Source organism: Bradysia coprophila, chromosome III (assembly GCF_014529535.1).
Source record: "Bradysia coprophila strain Holo2 chromosome III, BU_Bcop_v1, whole genome shotgun sequence".
In the NCBI taxonomy this organism is placed as follows: Eukaryota; Metazoa; Arthropoda; class Insecta; order Diptera; family Sciaridae; genus Bradysia; species Bradysia coprophila.
Genome location: NC_050736.1, coordinates 2150148 through 2172327, shown reverse-complemented (window position 1 = coordinate 2172327; position 22180 = coordinate 2150148). Strand labels below are relative to the sequence as shown.

Genomic DNA, 22180 nt, shown 5'->3' with positions numbered 1-22180 from the left:
CTGAGCCCCGTACAAACCCGTATATCTATTGCGTACGTGACCCTAGTGCGTCTGTTACCCTATTTTGACCGTAAGCCTATGCGCCGGTTAAAGTAGTTAAAGTAAAATTATTATGTAATGTGTACATCTTAGAAATTGCGCATAGCGCAATTACGAAGCCCCATACGACGTTCCTTTCAAATAAAACAAAAAATTCAAATAGCCCTAAAATTTTAATTTATTGAGTATAAATACACATAGGGCCTAGTATCGGCCTCAGTCCGAGGATCCAAATTTAATTTTTTTTTCAACTACATTCTATTCGGCCTTTGATTACCTTCCAAATGAAACAAAAAATACGGAAAACGGATGAAATTTGCTCGAGTTATATGTAAAATACACATAAGGCCCTAGTAGCGGCCTTAGTCCGAGGACCCAAATTTAATTTTTTTTCAACAACATTCTATTCGGCCTTTGATTACCTTCCAAATGAAACAAAAATTACGAAAAATGGATGAAATTTGCTCGAGTTATATGTAAAATACACATAGGGCCCTAGTAGCGGCCTTAGTCCAAGGACCCAAATTTAATTTTTTTTTTCAACAACATTCTATTCGGTGTTCGATTATCTTTCAAATGAAACAAAGATTACGAAAAACGGATGAAATTTACTCGAGTTGTATGTAAAATACGCATAGGGCCCTAGTAGCGACCTTAGTCCGAGGACCCAAATTTAATTTTTTTCAACAACATTCTATTCGGCCTTTGATTACCTTCCAAATGACACAAAAATTACGAAAACGAATGAAATTTACTTGAGTTCTATGTAAAATACGCATAGGGCCCTAGTAGCTTTTCACTTCTAAGGCCCTAACTCACGGTCCACTCACCCGATTTTAAAAAACTTTTTTTTCCTGGATTGGTATTGACAATACCTATCATTTGCCGTGTCATTTACATTTCCATCGTTTATTTTGCCATAAATATCACCAAAAGACCTTAAATCACTTAGGTGGCCCTAACTCACGAAGGGCCGACCCGAATATGCCCATCTTCGAACTTAGCCTCACTATTTTGACTATCTTTCAGGAAAAAATTTGAAATCGGATTTGATTTACTCAAGATATCGACGTGACGGACAGACGGCCCAAATTTTTATTGCGGATTCGTCATCTATGAACATAGGCAAACACTTTGCCCTTACCGTCTGCTTCGAATTCCATCAATTACACACGGCATCGTAATCCTATAAGCCCCTTCGTACTTCGTACGGGGCTAAAAACCATTGCACTGTGCAATATAAGTAATTTTCAACTAGAAAAAAGAAGTATTTACGTGAAAATTGCAAATTACAACTGAAGGATAGTCATCCACAATATTTTCATTTGCAGTGATGTACGTGGAATGTAAATAACTTACTGTACTGCAACATTAGAAAGATCGTTGGCTCAATTCCCAAAGAAGTCAATTTATTATTTGAGATATTTGTTACCAATAGCTGCTAAAATACATAATAACTACTAGAAGCTGTTAATATGGTGTTTACTGCAGATGAATTCATTGAAATTCATATTTTTAAATCTTTGTGGAACTTCTCGCACGTATTATATTCGAGCCGGCTGTACCTTACCACACTTCTCAACAGGGGGCACAAATGATATACACATAGCATGTAGAAAATTTCTCTCAGTGTTGCAAGCACAGACTTGGAACTTATTGATTGTAAATGACTTACGATTAAAATTAACAACATGACCTCCACCTTTTTTCACCTTCATTTCTCGTTCTGAGTCGGTAGATATTATGTAGGAATGTTTGGACATATTATGTAACTTTAATCCTAATCCGCGTATCGAAGGGTATTGCACAGAGAAAGGATTTGCATTCGTGCAGTGCCGGACTGGCTCAGAAAAGCACTTCGAGTGTGGTATGAAGAAATTTTTCGAAAAGCTCTTCGTTACTCTTTATCCATATAAAAATTTAAGGGTCCTTCGGGAATCGCCCGAACGCCCATAGGGCCAATCTGGCTCTGCAGCCGTTTCATTTTGTGCCAGTAACTGCGAAGCTATTTTACGCAGTAAGAAGGATCATATATTGACAGATTAATTTAAATTGAAAATAAATTTATGAAATGTAAATATTCCATAGGATTTTTATTGTGTCTTTGTATAGAGTCTGTAAAAAATAATATTTTTTTGGTATTCGTCAACATCTTAAAACGTGTCGTTCGAATTTTCAAATATCGGATGATGTTGATTATTACAGCAGAAGCTATATGTGCAGCTGAAAAAGAAGTTGTTATTGAGGATGTTATTGAATTGTTGAACAGCGCATTTTCTTACCCCATTACCATTTTGCAGGTAGCAGTTGGCACGTGCCAACTTTATTAAAAGATAACAAATGGTCGTGTTCAAAGTTACGCAACCTAATTACCCATTTTAAATCATGAATCATTGAAAGTATAAATAGAGACATAACCAAATATAAGTTTAGCAGTAATCCAATTAATAATATTATGTGTTGGCCTAGATAAGATTGATATTAGTTAGTCTAAATTTATTTTTTGAAAATGTTCCTGATACCCAATATGATTTAGAGACTTCAGGAATACTTTCGAGTAAATAAATTGACGCCGAGTAAAGAAAAATTGTAATAGTACATTCGTCCGAGGTTCCAAATTTTTATTTTGACGAGTGGGGAGGACTGTATTCCCACTATACAAGGGAAGGAATTTGATATTTCGTATCCAGGTGACTAAAAGTGTCCGATGGCTTTTGCCCGAGGTACTTTTACGCATCGTGATACAGAATATCAAATTATTTCATGAGTATAGTACGACTTTTTCCTTTACGAAGGAAACAAAGAGAGCTATGATATTTCTTACCTACTTCTTGAATAAATTAAACTCGTGTGAAGTTTACACTCGCTCAAACATTCTCTTTCTAAGAATGGGAATTTTTTTTTAAGAATACAATTTCACGCAAAAATTGTCTCAGATCCCAGATTACTAGTCGAATAAAAATCCAATCTATGAACAACCGAATAAAGTTATAAGACTCATGTACCTCCAAACCACATACCACCTAAACCCATGTCTTTATTAAAAATATAACTAACAATTCGTTTTCATCAAACTAAATCTCTGTTCGTCTTTTATGTGTATTTTCTCAATACGATAGGTAAAAATAGGAAAAATTAGCTTTTCTCTTCAAAAAAATTCTTTTAAGAAATTTCAACGAAAATTCTCACTAGACAAACTCAATTTCCTGAACTTAATGACTACTCAACCAACCAACGAAACTATTTCGTGGTAAAAAAAAAAACAAGGAAAAAAACGTGGTAACAAGGAAAAGCGTCTATGTAGAATTTCGCTCACGAGTATTAATCAGAAACTTCTACACAAGTTCAAAACTCCACGAAATCAACACTATTAAATTTGCAGCTGTATTTATAAATTCATCATCAGATATTTGCATATTTCGAACAATAACATTACAAGAACTAGATAATTCTTTTGCAGGCTGAGCAAAGAAACAACACAATTTATTTTATGTAAAATTTTCATATGAAACCTATATAAGACTCAGAAATTCTGTAGGTATCATTATACTACTAATAAGTGTTTAGTAAATTACAACTACAAACTCTCAAAATTCGAAAAATAAGATGATCGCATGTATACTTTTCTTGGCTGTTGGTGGGTTCTATATTGCAGCTACAGATGGAGCTTGTAATCAGATTTGTTCTGCTTCAAATGGAGCTGTTGGAGCTCCTCCTAATGGAGCTGGCGGTGCTGGGTCAGTAGGTGCAGCAGGCGATCCTGGTTGTCCTGGATGCCCTGGTGGTAATGGAGGTGCCGGAGTTGGAACTGGAAATGGAGGTGCTGGTGGAGTCGGAGGGATAGGCGGCTCGCAATCGGCAGTAGGTGCTCCAGGTTTTCCAGGTGGAGCTGGAGGAAAAGGCGGAGCATCTGGTGGCACTGATGGCTCTGGAGGTGCAGGAGGTGTCGGTGGAGCTGGAGGTACAGGAACTACAGGATTGGGTGGATCTGATGGCGGTAATGGAGGTGCAGGAGGTATTGGAGGTTGTGCTGCTGGAACTGCTCCTGGAAATACCGGAATACCAGGTTCTGGAGGAGTTGGTGGAGCTGGTGGTGCAGCAACTGGTAATTATCTTTCCTACTTTTTATATGTTTTCGAGCTTAAAAAAGTTGTAAACGAAAACAGTATATTGGTCATTTTTTCATTCGATTAGAAACAGAAATGATTCACGAAGAAATTTTTTAAATTCATCAACATAAATTTTAAAATGTATACAGTCACCAAAAATATACCTAGATTTTTTTTTGCATTTCTAGGTGGTAAAAATGGCGGTAATGGAGCAGTTGGAGGAAAAGGTGGAAATGCAATTCTATCTGGTAAAAATGGAGGCACTGGAGGAGCTTCAGGGGGCGTCGGTGGAACTTGCGGAAATGGCGGAATTGGTGGAAATGGGTGTAACAGTCTTACTGGTGGATTCGGCGGACTCGGAGGAGCAGCTGGAGGTGCAAGTTGTTCAGTTGGTGGTGTAGGCTCATCTTCAACAACGTGTATATGTTAAAATTAGTTGTAAATACTGTCTGATTAAGTGGATTTTTTTGAAAATAGCAATTTATTAGTAAATTAATTTATTAACTTATATATTATCATTAATTAGACAATAACAACTTTTGACGAATTAACGTTACTGGAATGGTTGATGAATTGAAAAGGTTCCACATATTATTGTCAGTAATATTTTGTTGAAGGAATTAGAAATGTTATTAAATATTATACTTGTTGTTTCTGATTATTCGCCGTGTGCCTCGAATATTGCATCTTTTGGTTATTGGACAGATGCGGACAATGGAGTAAAAATTCTAATTTTAGTTTGCAATATTTCGTGTCATATTTTGACCCATCTTCAGACTTCGTTGTCGGCAATAAATAATGAAATTGTAAATGACCAGTTGGGTGGCTTTGCCAAGGAACTAATTTTAAAAAACTGCCTAGGTCATTATCAACCAATTAAAACTAATTAAAAGGTCAATAAATTGAACTAAAACTACGAAATTAAAGATTTATTGATGGAACATTGCACAAGTGGTCAATATCAATTACTTTTCATCGGAAATAATAAATGCCTAACAGTTGTGATGTGACAGCTGTATTTAAGGCCTCCTATTCAATTTAACATAATTGTATTACTTACTTACTTAGGCGGGCACTACAACCTACTATTGGTTTTGGTCTCCTCCAGCAATCTTCTCCCATCGGACCTATTCCACGCCAACGTTCTCCAGTCGCTCACTCTCAGGACTTTCAGATCAGACTATTTAAGATCATAAATTTAAGTTTTTCCAGCTTCGTTGTAGGCCGACTTTAGTGCGCAAACGTGACTACAGATGACTATTATCGCGGTCGGATCATATCGTATAAGGTGTTAATCGAAAGGTTAGAGTTCACGGAAGCATAAAAGACAAGTGTTTTGATCAGGATGAACTAGAGTTTCAAGTTTCAAGAGGGTTTTAGTTTTTTTTTTTTTTGAAAAAGTAATACTGTTGCCTGCGCCACCACTAACCTAAGTGATTTAATATGGTTCCAATCTAGGTGCCTTGTGATGACATCCCATACCATTAGTTTGCAAGTATCCGGATCGCACCAACCTACGGGCCTCTTTGAAAATCATCAATTTTTCAAACATTTCGATAATGCTAAATTTGTACCTCGTTCAGGCTAGTATTTGATCATAATTTTACATTTATCCGATTAGTTGTAAAGGAGAATATTGCCTAAATACATCCGGTGCAGTGCATTTTTCTCAGACCTAAGGTGAAAGTGTTTGAAGAAAAAAATTTATCTAGAAATGACTCAGGCATAGTCCAAGGAATCCATACCAAAATAGCTACATTCGGAGACCCCTTGAATTTCAATTGGTCAACATTTTCGCAAAGACTCTTAAAGAAAAACAATATTCGGAATCTAGAGACGAGAAGAATCTTTTCTAAATTGAACTGACACAAATCGCTTTCTAAGATTCGAAAAATAATTGACATTCCTAGATTTTCTCCACTGGTTGCATAAATAACTATTTTCTTTGATAATAATTTTTTTTTTATTATTTCGTATGGCATATTACATGAAAGCAAATTATCACATCGCATACTATCACACTGGTTCAAAAAGAACAAGAAAACAAGATTAAGAAAAATCTTTTAGTCAAAAAAGTAAAAGCTCGAAAAAAGAACGGTCCAGACTATCATAACGCAATGTCCATCGACCAGATCCACTGTACTGCTGTAGGTGTGACTTCGTGAATTTGTTGGATGCCACCGATAAATTTTCGTGTAGGGCAGTCGCTTACAATGTGATCGGTTGTTTGGGGGACGTCATCGCAATCACAGTTCGGCGACTCGTTCATGTTCCATTTGTACATCATACTAGCACATCGCCCGTGACCAGTTCTGATTCGGTTGATACGGCTCCAAACTTGTCTTACCTCAGACATGCCTTCAACTTTAGTCGTCGGGTCGTCAATGAGTTGTTGATTACGCAGATTTTCGGCTTGGTGTCGAAATAACTAATTTTAAATAACTAATTACCAAATTAACTAATACTTAAATAACTAATACATCAATAACTAATAAGCAAATAACTAAAACTAAAAAAACGAATGACCAAAATAATTAGTAGAGTAATTAACTAGCAAAATTATTTTATGAGATTAATTAGTTTGAAATACGGGGGCTCCGCCCCCAAACCCCCGCGCCTGCGGCGAGCTTTCGTTTACCGCCTTGCAGACGTTCATGTAGCGTAATTAACTAGCACAATTATTTTATGAGATGAATTAGTTTAAAATACGGGGGCTCCGCCCCCAAACCCCCGCGCCTGCGGCGAGCTTTCGTTTACCGCCTTGCAGACGTTCATGGGGCTCTGCCCCAAACCCCGTTCCACCCCTTAAACCTCGCAAGGGGGATACTCCCCCTTGACCCCCCTATGCAGGGGCTGCCGCCCCTTGACCCCGCTTTTTTTTTTACATTTTTCAACTTTCAAGATCTAGCACCTTCTAGTTTTACGTACTTACGAAATTACAGTTATAAAACCTAAATTTAAACTGCCTTACAGCAGGCGGCCTTACGGCAAACTTCAATCTTCTTACTAAATTATGTTAACTAGTCAATGGAAACAAAAACAATACATTTCAAATATTTATTAAAGTGTGAAACAAGCACTAAATTTAGTCCTTACATCGAAACGCCCGAAAAAAGCAAAGTATGACTAACATCATTATCAAATAGAAAATATCCAATTTTCAATTTCCACTTCTAAACGACCAACAAAATTCATGAAAAGACTTAAAAACTATAAATTACTTCATTATCACAAAAAAAAATAAATATTTTAAAATTCCACATCCAATTAATTGAAAGCACTTACAATATTGCTAGATGTGCATCACTTCTTAGTAGATGGATACGAAATTGCGCTGCTAATTCCGAATAAATAATCTTTTATGTCGAAAGTAGCATCATCAATTTTATACATTTTTACCACTGCGACCAATCGCTCACCGAGTTCTATTTGTTTCTTACTTTGTTTATTGTCTGTTGGTATGCCAGACATCATCTTAGCAATTAAAATCTCTGCGGCATCTTGCTCCTTTTTAATGCCTTCAATAAAATTATAAATACAAGGATGATGCACACCGAACAATATCGTAATGGCATTATGCCAAGCCTCAACTGCGTTATTGGTTCTTGGGAAGAAAGCAAGAGTTTGGTGGTAAACATTCCACAAATCAATTGAAAATAGGGGCTCAACAAATCTATTACGCGCGAAGTGGCCGATCCAAGTTTTTTCAAAGTATGACAACAAATTTTGTACTCCAACATCAACAGCTGATTTACCGCTTAACTTCGCTTTAAAAAAATCTAATCCTTTCAATTCTTCATATCGTTTAACCACTTCTTCGGGTGGAACGAATGCTAATGCAGCTAAGCATCTCATGTATTGGGCAAAATTCTCATCTTCACCGTAAATACTTTGTAGACCTTGTGCTTGTATATGGAGGTCAATGCATTGTCTCCATCAATTACTAATTCAGCCAATGTTTTCGGATTTTTCGGATGAACTCCCGTTTTGTTACGAATCCTGCGTATACCACGTGTCATATTGATATTACTGGGCAGCTCTACCGAGGACACTCTGCCAATCGAACATGTGATGTTGCGTAGAATTTTTCTTGGTGGTTCAGTTGTGGAAAGTGCTCCATTGCGAATATTTTCAAGTACTTTTCGAACATTTCCTTTACGAACATCAGGTGCGTGCGAGTGATCGAGAACTTTTTTCACATTGATACCGACACTATTCATGCGCCCAGGACAGCGAGTCATGGAATATCTTTTGATAAAAATAACAAAAGAGTTCAAATCGTTAAAAATGGCTTTTGATATGAAAATATTTCTAATTTAATTACTGTGTACATCTCCAGTATTGGGTCTCAGTAGATTTCCCGTTTTTAGTGTATTCATATCCTTTGTGGAGAGCAACCTCACCACCTTTTTGATTACGCACAATTTCTAACGTAGACATTATCACACTTTAAAATAAATGACACAGTTTTTGTTCTTCAATGCGCGATGATAATTGTAATACTAACAGCAACAATAGTCGTAACAGTGTTGGGAGAGTTTTTTTTTCATACAAAAGAACATTTGCTTATTCCGGTGCAGTGTTCACATTTTACCGAAAAATAAAAACCAGTGAGATGATAAAATCGAGTACTTTCTCTAATCAACATTTTAGATATTTTGGTATTAGTTTTTTCTAGCTTAGTTTATTTGACCATTAGTCATTTAGTCCAGTAGTTATTTTTGTAGTTAGTTTTTTTGGTGTTATTTATTTTGGCAGTTAGTTATTTAAAATTAGTTATTTCGACCGATTGCCGCCAACTTTTGGATGATATTGTTACGGGTCTTGAGCTTTTGTGCTACTTTCTCCAGGTGGGCTTTGTGAGTCTGCGTTCTATCCATCGTATACCCAAGATATTTCGGGTTTGGGTTAAATTTTACCGTTTTTCCACAGAACGTCACATTCAGTTTTCTGTTCGCTTCTCTATTGTTTAAGTGAAAGAAGCTTACCTCGGTTTTTTCCGGATTCGGACGGAGACGCCAATCACTGTAATATTTTTCAAGGATAGCCAGATCATTCTTGAGAGTATGCTCAATGAACTTGGGATTTGTGTGTTGTGTTCCTTGGGCATTGTCGTTTGCATATCCAAATTTACGTGACTGCGTGTGAGGCATGTCGCTGACGTATAAGTTGAAAAGTAGTGGAGCCAGAACTGAGCCTTGGGTAGGCCATTGTTTAAAATTCTTGTCTTGCTGCGTTCACCATGCATGATAACTTTCACTTGCCTGTTGGAAAGCATGTTGTTTAATAGTTGAGCTAAAGTTGAACACGGTACGGCGTCAATGAACTTTAACATTAGGCCATCCTTCCACACAGTGTCGTAGGCGGATGACAAATCGACAAAAGCTATGCCAGTTTTTAGTTCCTCTTCGAAGCCGCGTTCAATATAAGTTGATACAGCTAGGATCTGGTCGGTTTTTTCTGAAACCAGCTGATTCGTGTGGCAGTTTCGCGTCGATGGCATCGTAAATCCGGTTGTAGATAAGGCGTTCCAGAAGCTTGTAGCACGCACTGAGTAAGGATATTGGCCTATAACTAGCCGGATCATCCTCTGGTTTATTCGGTTTGAGTATAATCACTACTTTGCTCTTTCGGAATTCTTTCGGGATATTTCTCGTTGTGAGAATATCGTTCAAAAATCGTGTCATCGCCTGAATTCCGGAGAACATTTCCATTGCTGGAATGGGTGTTGATTTGATTCCTCCGGTAATTATTCGCAGTGCCTGGTTTTGAATGACATCTAATTTGTTGCAGTTTGATTTGCTAGCGCAGATCAATAATTCTTCTCCGAAACATAAAACTGGCAGAATGTAGGTTGTATAGGTCAGTTTGAGGGTTTCCATCGAGGCTCCCCAAGTAGTACGATAATTGATAATGAAAGATTATCGAATCAAGTGAGCCACGTCAGAGGATACTTTCCTCAACTTCGATGTCATTGTCGTGAAGAAAACCGTTAGCTTCAGATCATTAATACCATGAGTTTGGTAGTATGAATTGTGCTCACTGCCTTTTTGGCAACAACGGCTGGTAAAACTGTTGGAGAGAGGATAAAGCAACTTTGAAATTTGTATCTTTTTTTAAAAACGCAGAATTTGCAAGCATAGACTTGGAACTTTGAAAGATTGTAAATGACTCACATTTAAAATTAACTCCACCTTTTTTGTAACTGCGTTATTTCTTGTCCTGAGTCGATACTCGATACACGGTAAGGGCTAGCTTAAGTCCATAAGAAAGTTACTTGGCCACATTGAAACACAGCATATTTGGTATCGTTAGAACGGTGAGACTCTACACAGATAAAAATATGGACCTAGATCTTAATCTTTTTGGGATTAACAGTACGCGACCGAATCTTTTTTAGAATTTAAATTTAATCCCCTCAGGGATTACTTGAACTTATCCCAAATAATTAATCCCTAGAGGAATTAAATTTTAATCTTTGAGGCCCTAACGTTTGACGCTTGTTTACTATGCGTTGAGACGAAAATATCATTTAATCTTCCTACTTTATCTTCAGAAAAAAAATGAAAAAAAAGATTTCTTTATCGGATATTGTGTGATACTACAGTTTTTAGCTAAACCTCTGATATGAGAAGAAGCTTTTTTGTGAATCTGGAATGAGAAATGTTTTTATTAAACAGAAATCATTTTTTTATTTACCTGACGAGATTTGAATCCGGGACCTCCTGCACTTCTGTATACGATCTTACCATTGCTGCAATTTGTTCTTAATCCCAACGTTGCTTATTGTGAACCGTTGTTTCAAAGAAACTAATTCCTCGTGGGATTAAAATTAGGATTAAAATGCAAATTACCAGATGGCAAGATCGTCACTTGAAACCTAGATATTTTTTCATGATTTTCATTTTTATATTCTTCTGTAGTTTCCTTACCATTCTTTATAAGTATTGAACCATTTAAATTCAAAAATGTCTGTTTTCCCATAGTAATGTGAAATAGTTCGCTGCTAAAATTGGCCTTATTGCCATTTTCAATCTAGAATTTCTCTATACTATCTTTAACCATATACATATTAACTGGTAGTATCTTTACAAACCGACTTAAAATTTCTATTCTGAGCCTGGTATTGTAAGGCAGAATAAACCATCGAATGTACCATTTTAACACCAAATAAATGCCCGTTTCAATTAATTTTTCTCACATAACCATATCTTGTTCGTAAATCGTGTTCGAACTAAATTAACACAAAAGTGTGATTTCAAGACGATTAAATTATAGACGGAAAATTCTAAGCGGCAGTATCATCGTTCAATTATTGTTTAGTCCTACTTTTAATCCCTGAAAGAATTACATTTTTTCAATTTCTGGCGAAGATTAAAAGTCTAATCCCGAAAGAATTACTTTTTGAAAGTAATCCCCTCGGACCTAAAAATTGTAATCCCATATTTTTATCTGTGTAGGCTAACTCAACAATACACACGGAATTTTGAAAACCGACACATTTTCTGTTTCTGTGCTTTACTTGAGTTTCTAATTTCACCATATAAAAATACGTTCAAAATTCACAAAAAACCATGTAACCCATAAAAAAATTTAAAATGTTGGAATCGTCCGCTTTTTTGTGCAGCGCTGTGTACCATACCACTAAACGTGTGGATTGAAATAATTTTCTGGAATGTAAATATTCAATAGGACAAATTTTGTTGTGTGTTGTGTCTTTGTACAATCTGTAAAAAATATTACTTTTTTGGTATTCGCCATCATCTTAAAACGTGTCGTTTGAATTTTCAAATATCGGATGATGTTGATTATTGAAGTAGAAGCTACATGCGCAGCTGAAAAATAAGTTGTTATTGAATTATTAAAAAGGGCATTTCCTTGCCCCTTTGCGATTTTGCAGGTGGCAGTTGGCGCGTGCAATTTACTAAAATATAACAACAGGTCGCGACTACGCATTTTAAATTATTATGAATCATTGAAAATATAAATAGACACATCTGTGGGTTTGTTTCTTTGCCGTTCGAATGAACATGTTTGTTATTGTTCTTGGATGATAGCGGCTATTGGAAAATTAAAAGACGGTTTGTTTTGCTATGTTTCGGACCCTTCATCAGGCTTGCAGGTTAATGAAATTATGTGTCGGTCCAGGAATAATTAACTAAAGTGTGCTAAAAGAGATAAGATTGATATTACTTCTATTTAGTCCACTAAATTTATTTGTTGAAAATGATTCAGAGACTTCAGAAATACAGTAAATAAATTGACGCCGAGGAAAGAAAAATTGTAAAATATGTATACATCCAAAAAATACAGTATAACTAGGCCCCAGCTCTTCGCTGGGTCAGGTCCCTTAACTGACTAAGTTTTCCAATAATTGCAGTCCCAGTTTTCTAACCATTTTTAAATAAGCTTCGCTTCGTTCTGGCCGCAAAGTTCACACTCGTTCAAATCTTGTCTTTCATAAGCCTTTTAAGCTTGGGAAACATTTCTTAAGGATACAATTTCACGCAAAAATTAGCTTAGATCCCAGATTACTAGTCCAATAAAAATCCATTCACTGAACTTAACCACATGAATTAACCTACTGGTCGGAATCACCAGAAAGCATTTAATGTCATATAAATCCATGCTTAAACTTACCTCCAAAACTCACTTTTCTGACCTAAGACTGAATGAAGTTATAAGACCCATGTACCTTCAAACCACAGACCACCTAAACCCATGTCTTTATTAAAAATATAACTAACATTTCGTTTTATAAAACTAAATCTTTGTTCGTCTTTCAGTGATTTCATGTGTATTTTATGTGTGTTTTTCTTACGATAGGTAAAAATTCTTTTAACAATATTCAACGGAAATTAATGACTACTTAAGAGGCATCGGTACTTTTTCATACCACAAAACCCGAAGTCATATAAATTGATTCGAATATGCTTCAGAAAGGTGATTTGGACTTTCGCCGTTGGAATTGCGGTCTTACATTTTCCACTTATAGTCAAGGGAATAAACTTTTTAGGCGAAGCTGGCGCACATAAGAAGCTTCTTCCCCACTCTAAAACTCCTCTAAAATCGTTATAAATATTTGCCTTCATCTACTTTTGACCGTTTGACCGGTCTAGCATTCTTGCTATAATTTTGATATCTTAGAACTAGAGGTCGCTAAATCGATGGGGTTGGCCTTAAATAAAGAAGAGTTTGGGTAAGGGTAAATTTATGGACAATAGTAATGACTCTAAAACGACTCATTACATCTTTGTACTTAAGTTGGTGATAAACGGATGATAAACTTTTGATGGAATTTTCACATTTATATATTTTCCATTTTTAGATTTACATGTTGTAGTCAAATAAGAATATCCATAGCTTACGGACAACAAGCAAAATTTACATTGTTCAAAGCCGAATCATCTCCTTTACCTTGGTCGGGCTCAATTTGAGTTGTAAGTCCACAAATGGCTGTTCCATCTGGGCAAATTTGCTCTGCTGTATAGTCTCCAAATGTATGAACTCCTCCAGCAACCATTCTTGTCATTGCGCCTGAGTTTGATCTACACACCACGATAAGATCAGAAGCGGCCGCATCATCTCCAGTTCCGACATCAGGCTCAGAACGAAGTTGAAATCCAACGGCCAATCCGTTGTTACAATATTTCTTACCACGATAATATCCCCATCGCTGTTCACCGCTGGTAATTTCGCTGCTTTCACGTCCATCCCAGGTACCACATGTGAGTTTTATGCCATTTATTGCAGAGTCATCACCACTACCTTGGTCCGGTTCGATTTTTAGATTTACTGCGATAGCCCAAGTAAATGGCGGGCACATTTCTGTTGCTTTCCATTCTCCCCAGTTTGTTACTCTAGGTGACTCAATCCAACGTCTAATTTCACGAGTCTGAGCGTCAGATACTTTTCCGAAATGAAGCAAAGCAAAAATTATCAAAAACTTTTTTATTCCCATTTTGTCCTTTGCTCAAAAACTAATGAAGTGCAGCAAGAGATCACAAAATGTATAGTCTGAAAGCAAACTGGATTCAACCACAAATTTATACTCACAACGATCAAGCATTATCACAAAATTAGGTTTATCTGGATACTGAAAATAATTTTTTTTTTCCGGTTTGCAAGTCTTGCTGTACTTGTTTCAAAGGTAATGACATTAATTGACTGAGCCAAACTTGTTTCCTTCATCAATTATAATAATGTTTTTGACAACTTTATTATCTTCAGTTTTAACGATCAATTGGCGCTATTTTTATCTATTATCTATTTATCTATTCAGAGTCATGGAATAAAATATTTTTAGTTTTATTTATTTTCTACTGTCGTCTAGGGAAGTCCCAAACGCAAATCAATAGTCTCTTCAAGCTCTTCAGCAGGAACGACCCATTCAATTGGAAAATAAATCCGACTAATTGCCAATATGAAATTGAGTTACTATTCTTACTGTTAAGTCGACCACAGGCCTCGCACAAAAAATAGCCTTATAATATTTGGTAGATCCTAGTCAGTAGTATCCGTACGCGCGAATAGTCTCAGTGTTATAAGAATGCTTATCGACCGTACGGGCAAATAGTGTCAGTATTATAAGCAGGCTTTGATTCGAAAACTTGGTGGTGCGCCAAAGCTGTTCAGGAAAAAAACGAAATTGAACCCGAATAGAATCGCACGAAAATTTATATAAACGTCAAAAGCTCCGCACGACAGAAATTTCCTGAGCCGGGATAACCAAAAAATATCGTAATTTCCGAAAAAAGACACCAAAGAGCAGCTAAATATCCAGATGTTTCTCCACGAAACAAACAGAATTCTGGACCCAAATGCAGAATGTGGCTTGCAGGCTTCTCCACGAACATAATCAAGACGAACATCCTACCACGAGCGTTCAAAATAGCAAAAGTAAGGGCACTGCCAAAACCGAACAAGGACGAAGAAAAACCAGAAACGCTAATATTAATGGAACGTCTACTGTACAACCGTATGTTTCCAGAAATTGAAAAAATCCTGCCAGATGACCAAGGTGGTTTCAGTACCGTACGTAGATGCGATGACCAGGTCCTTTTACTTACCAATGACATCGAATCGGGATTCCAGAAACAACTGAGGACAGGCGTCGTGTTTATCGATCTGTCAGCAGCATAGGCTCTTGCAGGTCTTCCTAAACGATCAAAAAAGCGATGTGAGAAAGCTGAACAATGATCTGGCAAAAAATCGGTGTCAGAAATCTCACCAATGGCCTGGCCCAAGGTTCAATTGTATCCTGCTTGATGTTCAATTTGTACGTGCACGAACTCGCACCATCAAAATCGCGCAAATTTGTGTGCGCCGATGACAAAACATATGCGTTCCAACACGAAAGATTCCAAGAATAGAACACAACATTGAATGGCAAATTACGTTAATAACTGCCGGTAGTGCCGGTATTCCAAACGCATCGAAAACCGTCGCATTGGCCTTCCACCTGAACAACCGCGCAGACTCCTTATCCTTAGAGCTAAGAATCTGGTCCGACAGCTTGTGTCTGAAACATGAATTCAATTCAGCCTATTTGGGAGTCACGCTCGACCGTTCGCTAACTTTCAAACAAGAAGAAAATCAGCACAAGAAACAACTTGCTGAAAAAATTGACTGGCACCACCTTTGGTAATGTTGGTGCATGAACACCGGCATTTAAAGGTAGTTCTACGCGCTGATTGAGCGGTAATCTCGATGTACTCCTCTTAGAGAGGACGAGATGTTATGCCTTCGGGTGGGTAATCTCGTTAATCTAAAGATATTATTCTGGCACCACTTGGGGTGCATCCTATCGTGCCAACAAACAACGGCACTGGGCATAGTTTTCTCGGCAGCTGAATACTGCTGCTCTTCGTAGATAGACAGTACACACACAAAAAGTAGACAAACAACTCAACGAAGCCGTTCGAATCGTAACTGGTACGGTCGGATCCACACCTCTGCCATGGCTCTACCTACGCTCTCTGTGATAAAGCACCACCAGAAGAACGAAGGCAACACGCTTTGCTAAGATAATACGGGAAAGTCCTGTCAAATCACAACATATCTCTCCATCATGATGCTTCAATGCCTCAAGTCAGTCGGCTGTAATTCCGGAAGCCGCCTATCGCCACAGCAAAGCAACTGCACGAGCACATCTTCGACACTAAAGATTCATGGAAAGTGGTATGGAAAGAAACTCATTTTTGGTAACCAAAAATTATCAAATTACCAAAAATTATAGTACTTTATTGGTAGGCGAGACCAATGAAAGTAAATAGATAGGTATGGCCAAACGTTCAAATTTGTTCTAGCCGGAGCACATACGGATTTGCATGGCGCCACCTCAAACGAACTCATTTCTAGTGCAAATTTCCACTAGAAATGAGTTCGTTTGAGGTGGCGCCATGCAAATCCGTATGTGCTCCGACTTGTATGGACTGGCCATACCTACTTATCTACTTTCATTGGGCGAGACAAATTCGAGAATTACTTCGTATGTACATATTGTATATAACAAGTGAGCGTAGCGAACGCGTGTGTATACAATATGTACATAAGAAGTGATTCGAGAATTTTTCTCGCCTACCAATACAATGCTTTATCTTCCATGTGTGACTATTTCATACATTCAGCGTTTCTGTATATAAACTCGAAGGCATACAAACACCACTGAAATATTTGGTGTATCTAGTACTAGTACACAAGCATCATGTGTGACAATCAAGCAAATTATGGCAACATATCGAGATGTAATCGTAAGTCTCGGTGGCCGAATCGGCTAGAGCGCGTCAATTTTATGCACATGATCGTGAGTTCTATTCTCACAACGAACATTTTTTTTGTTTCTTTTTTCAATCTTCTATCAAAAAATTGTAAATAAACTGATCTCCGGTATCGTAGGTAGATTTTCAATCGAAGGAATATCTGCTGTAAACCGAGACCTTAGCCTTTTTGTCATATTGATTTGCAATGACACATTTCTCGGCAGATATTTGTACAATCGAAAAACTAATGACGCTACAGAAATCCTGATATAAAACACTACACAACGTAATTTTGAATAACGAGAATCCGTTTAGTCAAAATTTGATTATTTTTCGTTCTAAACATACACACGCGACATTTTGTCGTGCATCATGCATGCACTTTTTAAATTGATCGGACTACCTGCGACAGACTTACTAACACATCTATGCGAGCATCTATGTTCATTGCTTTTATGTTCTACATACATGTGGGGTTTCATGACAACAAAACTAAGTGGAATCATCAGTCTCAGTGGCCGAATTGGCTAGAGCGTAAACTTTTTATGCATGAGGTCGTGAGTTCTCTTCCCGCACCAAACATTTTTTTTTTTTTTTAATCATTTTATCAAAATAAATTGCAAATAAACTATGCTCATCTCTTTATCGTAAGTTGATTTTCATTCGTACGAATTTCTGCTGAGCACTGAGTCCCTGCGCTTTCTTACACATTTTTACACCACATTTGCGATGGCATATTTCTCGGCATATATGATATAAATAATTTACAGAAATCTTGAGGTAAAACAAAAATAGTACTTTATTTCATATGGAGTAGGATCCTCGAGCGACAGCGAGAATCCTACTCCATATGAAATACAATGCTTTATTGCATGAGCGAAAACGAGACAACAACATATGACTGTTTTGACAGCGAACGATTAATGTATGAATTAGCGCTCTAGATAAGTAATTTTTCGGGGAATCACACCGCGAATGCAATAAAAATAAGAAATTTTGAATGAAGAGTATCCGTTTCGTCAAAATTTGATTATTTTTCGTTCTAACCGAAACCAAACATGGCATTCACACATACACGCGACACATTTTGCAGTACATGTTGCTTATATACTTTATAAATTGAGTCGCACAATGCGGCATAAGACAATCATGAGGGTATGTATATCTGATATACCCGAAGACTCTGTGGTCAAATGGTTAGCGTAGTTTGTTCATAAGTCAGAGGTTCCGTGTTCGAATCTCCGTCGGGTCACTGGTTTTTTTCTTCAAAATAAAAAAACGGAAATAAAATTTACCCTAGAAGAGTAATAATAGAATTATATCCCTAGAAAACCAGAATAAAGTATGTCTTAGAGTTTATATACAGAAACGAGTAATGTATGAAATAGTCACACATGGAAGATAAAAATAGTTATTTACCAAGGTAAACGAATATATTTCATTGATTTATCACGATTTGTAGCTAATTTACTTTGTTTGACCTGGTTAATCACTGGCTAATCATGGTAAATCAGGTTAATCAAAAAGTGTGAGCAACGACTCGCATTTCAAAGTTAAATGTATTGTAAATCAGAAATTACTTGAAAATACGGCGCAGAAAATTATAAAAACAAAGATAAGAATTGGGGAAAATATAAGCAAAGACACTGAGCTCACGAGTATCAATCAGAAATTTCCACACAAACTCAAAACCCCACAAAATCAACACTATAAAATTTGCAGCTGCACATATAAATTCATCATCAGATATTTGCATATTTCGAACAATAACATTATAAGACCCAAATAATTCTTTTGCGGGCTGAGCAAAGAAACAACAAAAAAAAATTCTGTAAAATTTTCATTTGAAACCTATATAAGACTCGGAAATTCTGCAGGTATCATTAAACTACTAATAAGTGTTTAGTAACTTACAACTACAAATTCTCAAAATAAACTTACATTTCGAAAAATAAGATGACCGCATGTATACTTTTCTTGGCTGTTGGTGGGTTCTATATTGCAGCTACAGATGGAGCCTGTAATCAGATTTGTTCTGCTTCAAATGGAGCTGTTGGAGCTCCTCCTAATGGAGCTGGCGGTGCTGGATCAGTAGGTACAGCAGGCGATCCTGGTTGTCCTGGATGTCCTGGTGGTAATGGAGGTGCCGGAGTTGGAACTGGAAATGGAGGTGCTGGTGGAGTCGGAGGGATAGGCGGCTCGCAATCGGCAGTAGGTGCTCCAGGTTTTCCAGGTGGAGCTGGAGGAAAAGGCGGAGCATCTGGTGGCACTGATGGCTCTGGAGGTGCAGGAGGTGTCGGTGGAGCTGGAGGTACAGGAACTACAGGATTGGGTGGATCTGTTGGTGGTAATGGAGGTGCAGGAGGTATTGGAGGCTGTGCTGCTGGAACTGCTCCTGGAAATACCGGAATACCAGGTTCTGGAGGAGTTGGTGGAGCTGGTGGTGCAGCCACTGGTAATTATCTTTCCTATTTTTTATATACATACTTTCGATGATATCATTGAAAATTTAAAGGTTTTAATTTAAAAAAGTTGGTCATTTTTCATTCAATTAGAAACAGTAGTGATTCACTAAGAAGTCATTTAAATTAATCGACAAAATTTATCATTAGGATGTACAGTCACCAAAAATATACCTTGATGTTTTTGTATTTCTAGGTGGTAAAAATGGCGGTAATGGAGCAGCTGGAGGAAAAGGGTGGAAACGCAATTCTTTCTGGTAAAAATGGAGGCACTGGAGGAGCTGGAGGAGCCTCAGGTGGCGTCGGTGGAACTTGTGGAAATGGTGGAATTGGTGGAAATGGGTGTAAGAGTCTAACTGGTGGATTCGGCGGACTCGGAGGAGCAGCTGGAGGTGCAGGTTGTTCAGTTGGTGGTGCAGGCTCATCTTCAACAACGTGTATATGTTAAAATTAGTTGTCAATAGTCTCTGATAAGTGGATTTATTCTATTGTTTACATTAACTTATTAATTATCATTTATTAGACAATACAAAATTTTGATGAATGAAAGAAAATGAGAAAAGTAAAAGTGTATTTTAGTTAATCAAAGGAAAATATAATAAGAAAGTAAATTTGGATTTCCTGTTATACACATATTGTCTATCTCGCGACAAACCGTCGTATCTGCTAAAAACACACTGAAATTTCATTGTGTTTTTAGCAAATACTATGGTTTGAGATAGACGATATGTAAGTACTTTCATGAGATTGATTTCTAATCTATTCCTTCATTTCTTTCAACTTGTCCTTCTATACAGCTTTATCAGAGTATGTCGTTTATTTCTGCAGCCGAACGAATATAATCCACAAAAATGTCCATCTTCACAGATCTTCACAGAATCAGATATATCTTACATAATGGGCGGAGCACAACAATGTGTGACCCCTGTATAAATCCATCGAATTAAAACAAAAATCCCTTCAACTTTACGTTATTGTCCGATTTATAAACAATTTAAATGCGTACATGCACATTAATTTAAGAGCTAGTGGATGATGATCCCTTCTATAACTCCGAATAAAAACAGAGACACATTAAAGTTCAAAGATTTATCTCCACTCTATAAAATTCCTTTTTATTTATCCAACAAATATAAGATTAATGACCGTATCCATTCCATACACAAAGTATACTACAGAGACAATGTATACGAAAAAATATGGGAGATAAAACATTTTCTTATTGATTACAATGAATATTATATCCATGTCAATATTGGAAAATCAGCCTCACCAAATTTTCTTTGCTATAATGCAAAATGGTTTTCCCAATTGAATTATTCCTTGTCATTAGCAACTGATTGAACAAAAAACGAGAGATGAACCTTATTTACTTATCCAATAAACAAACAGACATTAAATCTGTGGCAATAGCGATGCATCAGCACTTTAAACTTTTTCCATGAAAGTGGGGGGATGGAATTTTGAATGGATAGCATCAAAAGAGAAACCGGAAAAACGTGGGAGAGACACCGACAACAATGTGTAAAACGGAAATATCGATTGATTAATGATTATGCAGACAAAAATGCTTTATCTATGAAAATAAAACAAAAAGCATTCTTGAATTAATTGTACGACACGTTTTGAATCGATGGTTATATTTATTTGTGTGTGTGTATACGACAAGACCACACATATAACTTGATAACCCCTGCTGTTTGATATTAACCAGAATATTTGTGATTGTGCACATTCAAACACCATCTCTACTTTAATAATAAAAAAGCTGAGCATGATGAAAGGCAGAATACACTGTTTTCCCCATTGCAAAATATTATTGATAACTTTGTCGTATACGTGAATGATGGTAAAAACCCCTTAAAAGTCTGTAAAACTACGGCACGGAGAAAGTTACTTGAAGTATATTTGAAGTGGAGCTCTTCACAAAGCCTGAACGTGAAGAGCAATTTATTTAATTCAAGTGTAATGTGCTATTAAATCAAGCACGGTGATGGCACTTATATTCACAATGCTTTTGCCAACTATTATGCTTATATATGTGAGATTGATTTTTATTTAATTCGTATTGTATTTACATAAGCGAATTAAGGAATTTTCTGGTGTTTTTCACAGTCTGTCTCAGTTTGATTCTGGCAGACTCTGCCACACCGAAAGAAAAGTGGCCAAATAGAGTCAAAATGTATTCGCAGAATTGTAAATGTCTGAACATTTATTTGGGGTTTTGCTTTATTCATTTTTATTTATTTGGGTGGATTCTTTAATATCTACACCACACAGAAGTTCTTATCTCACTGTATAATTTAACTTCAAAATGCGAAAAGCTAGCGACAAATTCATAGGGAACCCTCGTTGCACCCCAATTTTTTCAGATGCAATAACTTCACTCTGGTAAAATACCCATCAAATGTAATGTCATAGGAGTGAAATAACTTCACTGAAGTTGGTTCACAAAAATAGAGCGCTGACATTAATAACTTCACGGCAAAATGTACTAGAATTTAAAAAAAAATCTGCTGTCCTTGCTAGTTTCCAAACAACATTTCCACGGCAGAGAAAAAAAAATCCAGGCAGTAGCAGTACATTTTTCCAAAAGTCAAGAACCTTATACACTGTATGAAAATGAACTCAAATCAAGTTTATTTATTTATTTATTTCGTCAATGGCATCCGCCCCCTGACTACTTGCATTTTTAATTTTACAATAAAAGAACAGAAAAAGATTATACATGTCAAGTTGAATGAAAAAAAATAGAACAAAAACATAAATAAAAACATTCACCAACGTCACATAGGAGTGAGTCACGTCT

The 22180-nt window shown here is 36.7% G+C and overlaps 2 protein-coding genes across 2 annotated transcripts; both read left to right on the top strand.

Annotated features, from left to right (window-relative positions):
- The first annotated feature begins 3654 nt into the window (after positions 1–3654).
- LOC119080021 lies at positions 3655–4549 on the top strand. Its single transcript, XM_037188202.1, has 2 exons — positions 3655–4144; positions 4337–4549. Exons 1-2 carry the CDS (start codon positions 3962–3964, stop codon positions 4547–4549), a joined length of 396 nt encoding a protein of 131 aa, XP_037044097.1. The 5' UTR covers positions 3655–3961.
- A 14176-nt stretch (positions 4550–18725) lies between these two features.
- On the top strand, positions 18726–19847 carry LOC119077914 (uncharacterized PE-PGRS family protein PE_PGRS46-like). Its single transcript, XM_037185294.1, has 2 exons — positions 18726–19364; positions 19568–19847. The coding sequence occupies exons 1-2, from the start codon at positions 18866–18868 to the stop codon at positions 19630–19632; spliced, it is 564 nt and encodes a 187-aa protein (XP_037041189.1). The 5' UTR covers positions 18726–18865; the 3' UTR covers positions 19633–19847.
- Positions 19848–22180: the final 2333 nt, after the last annotated feature.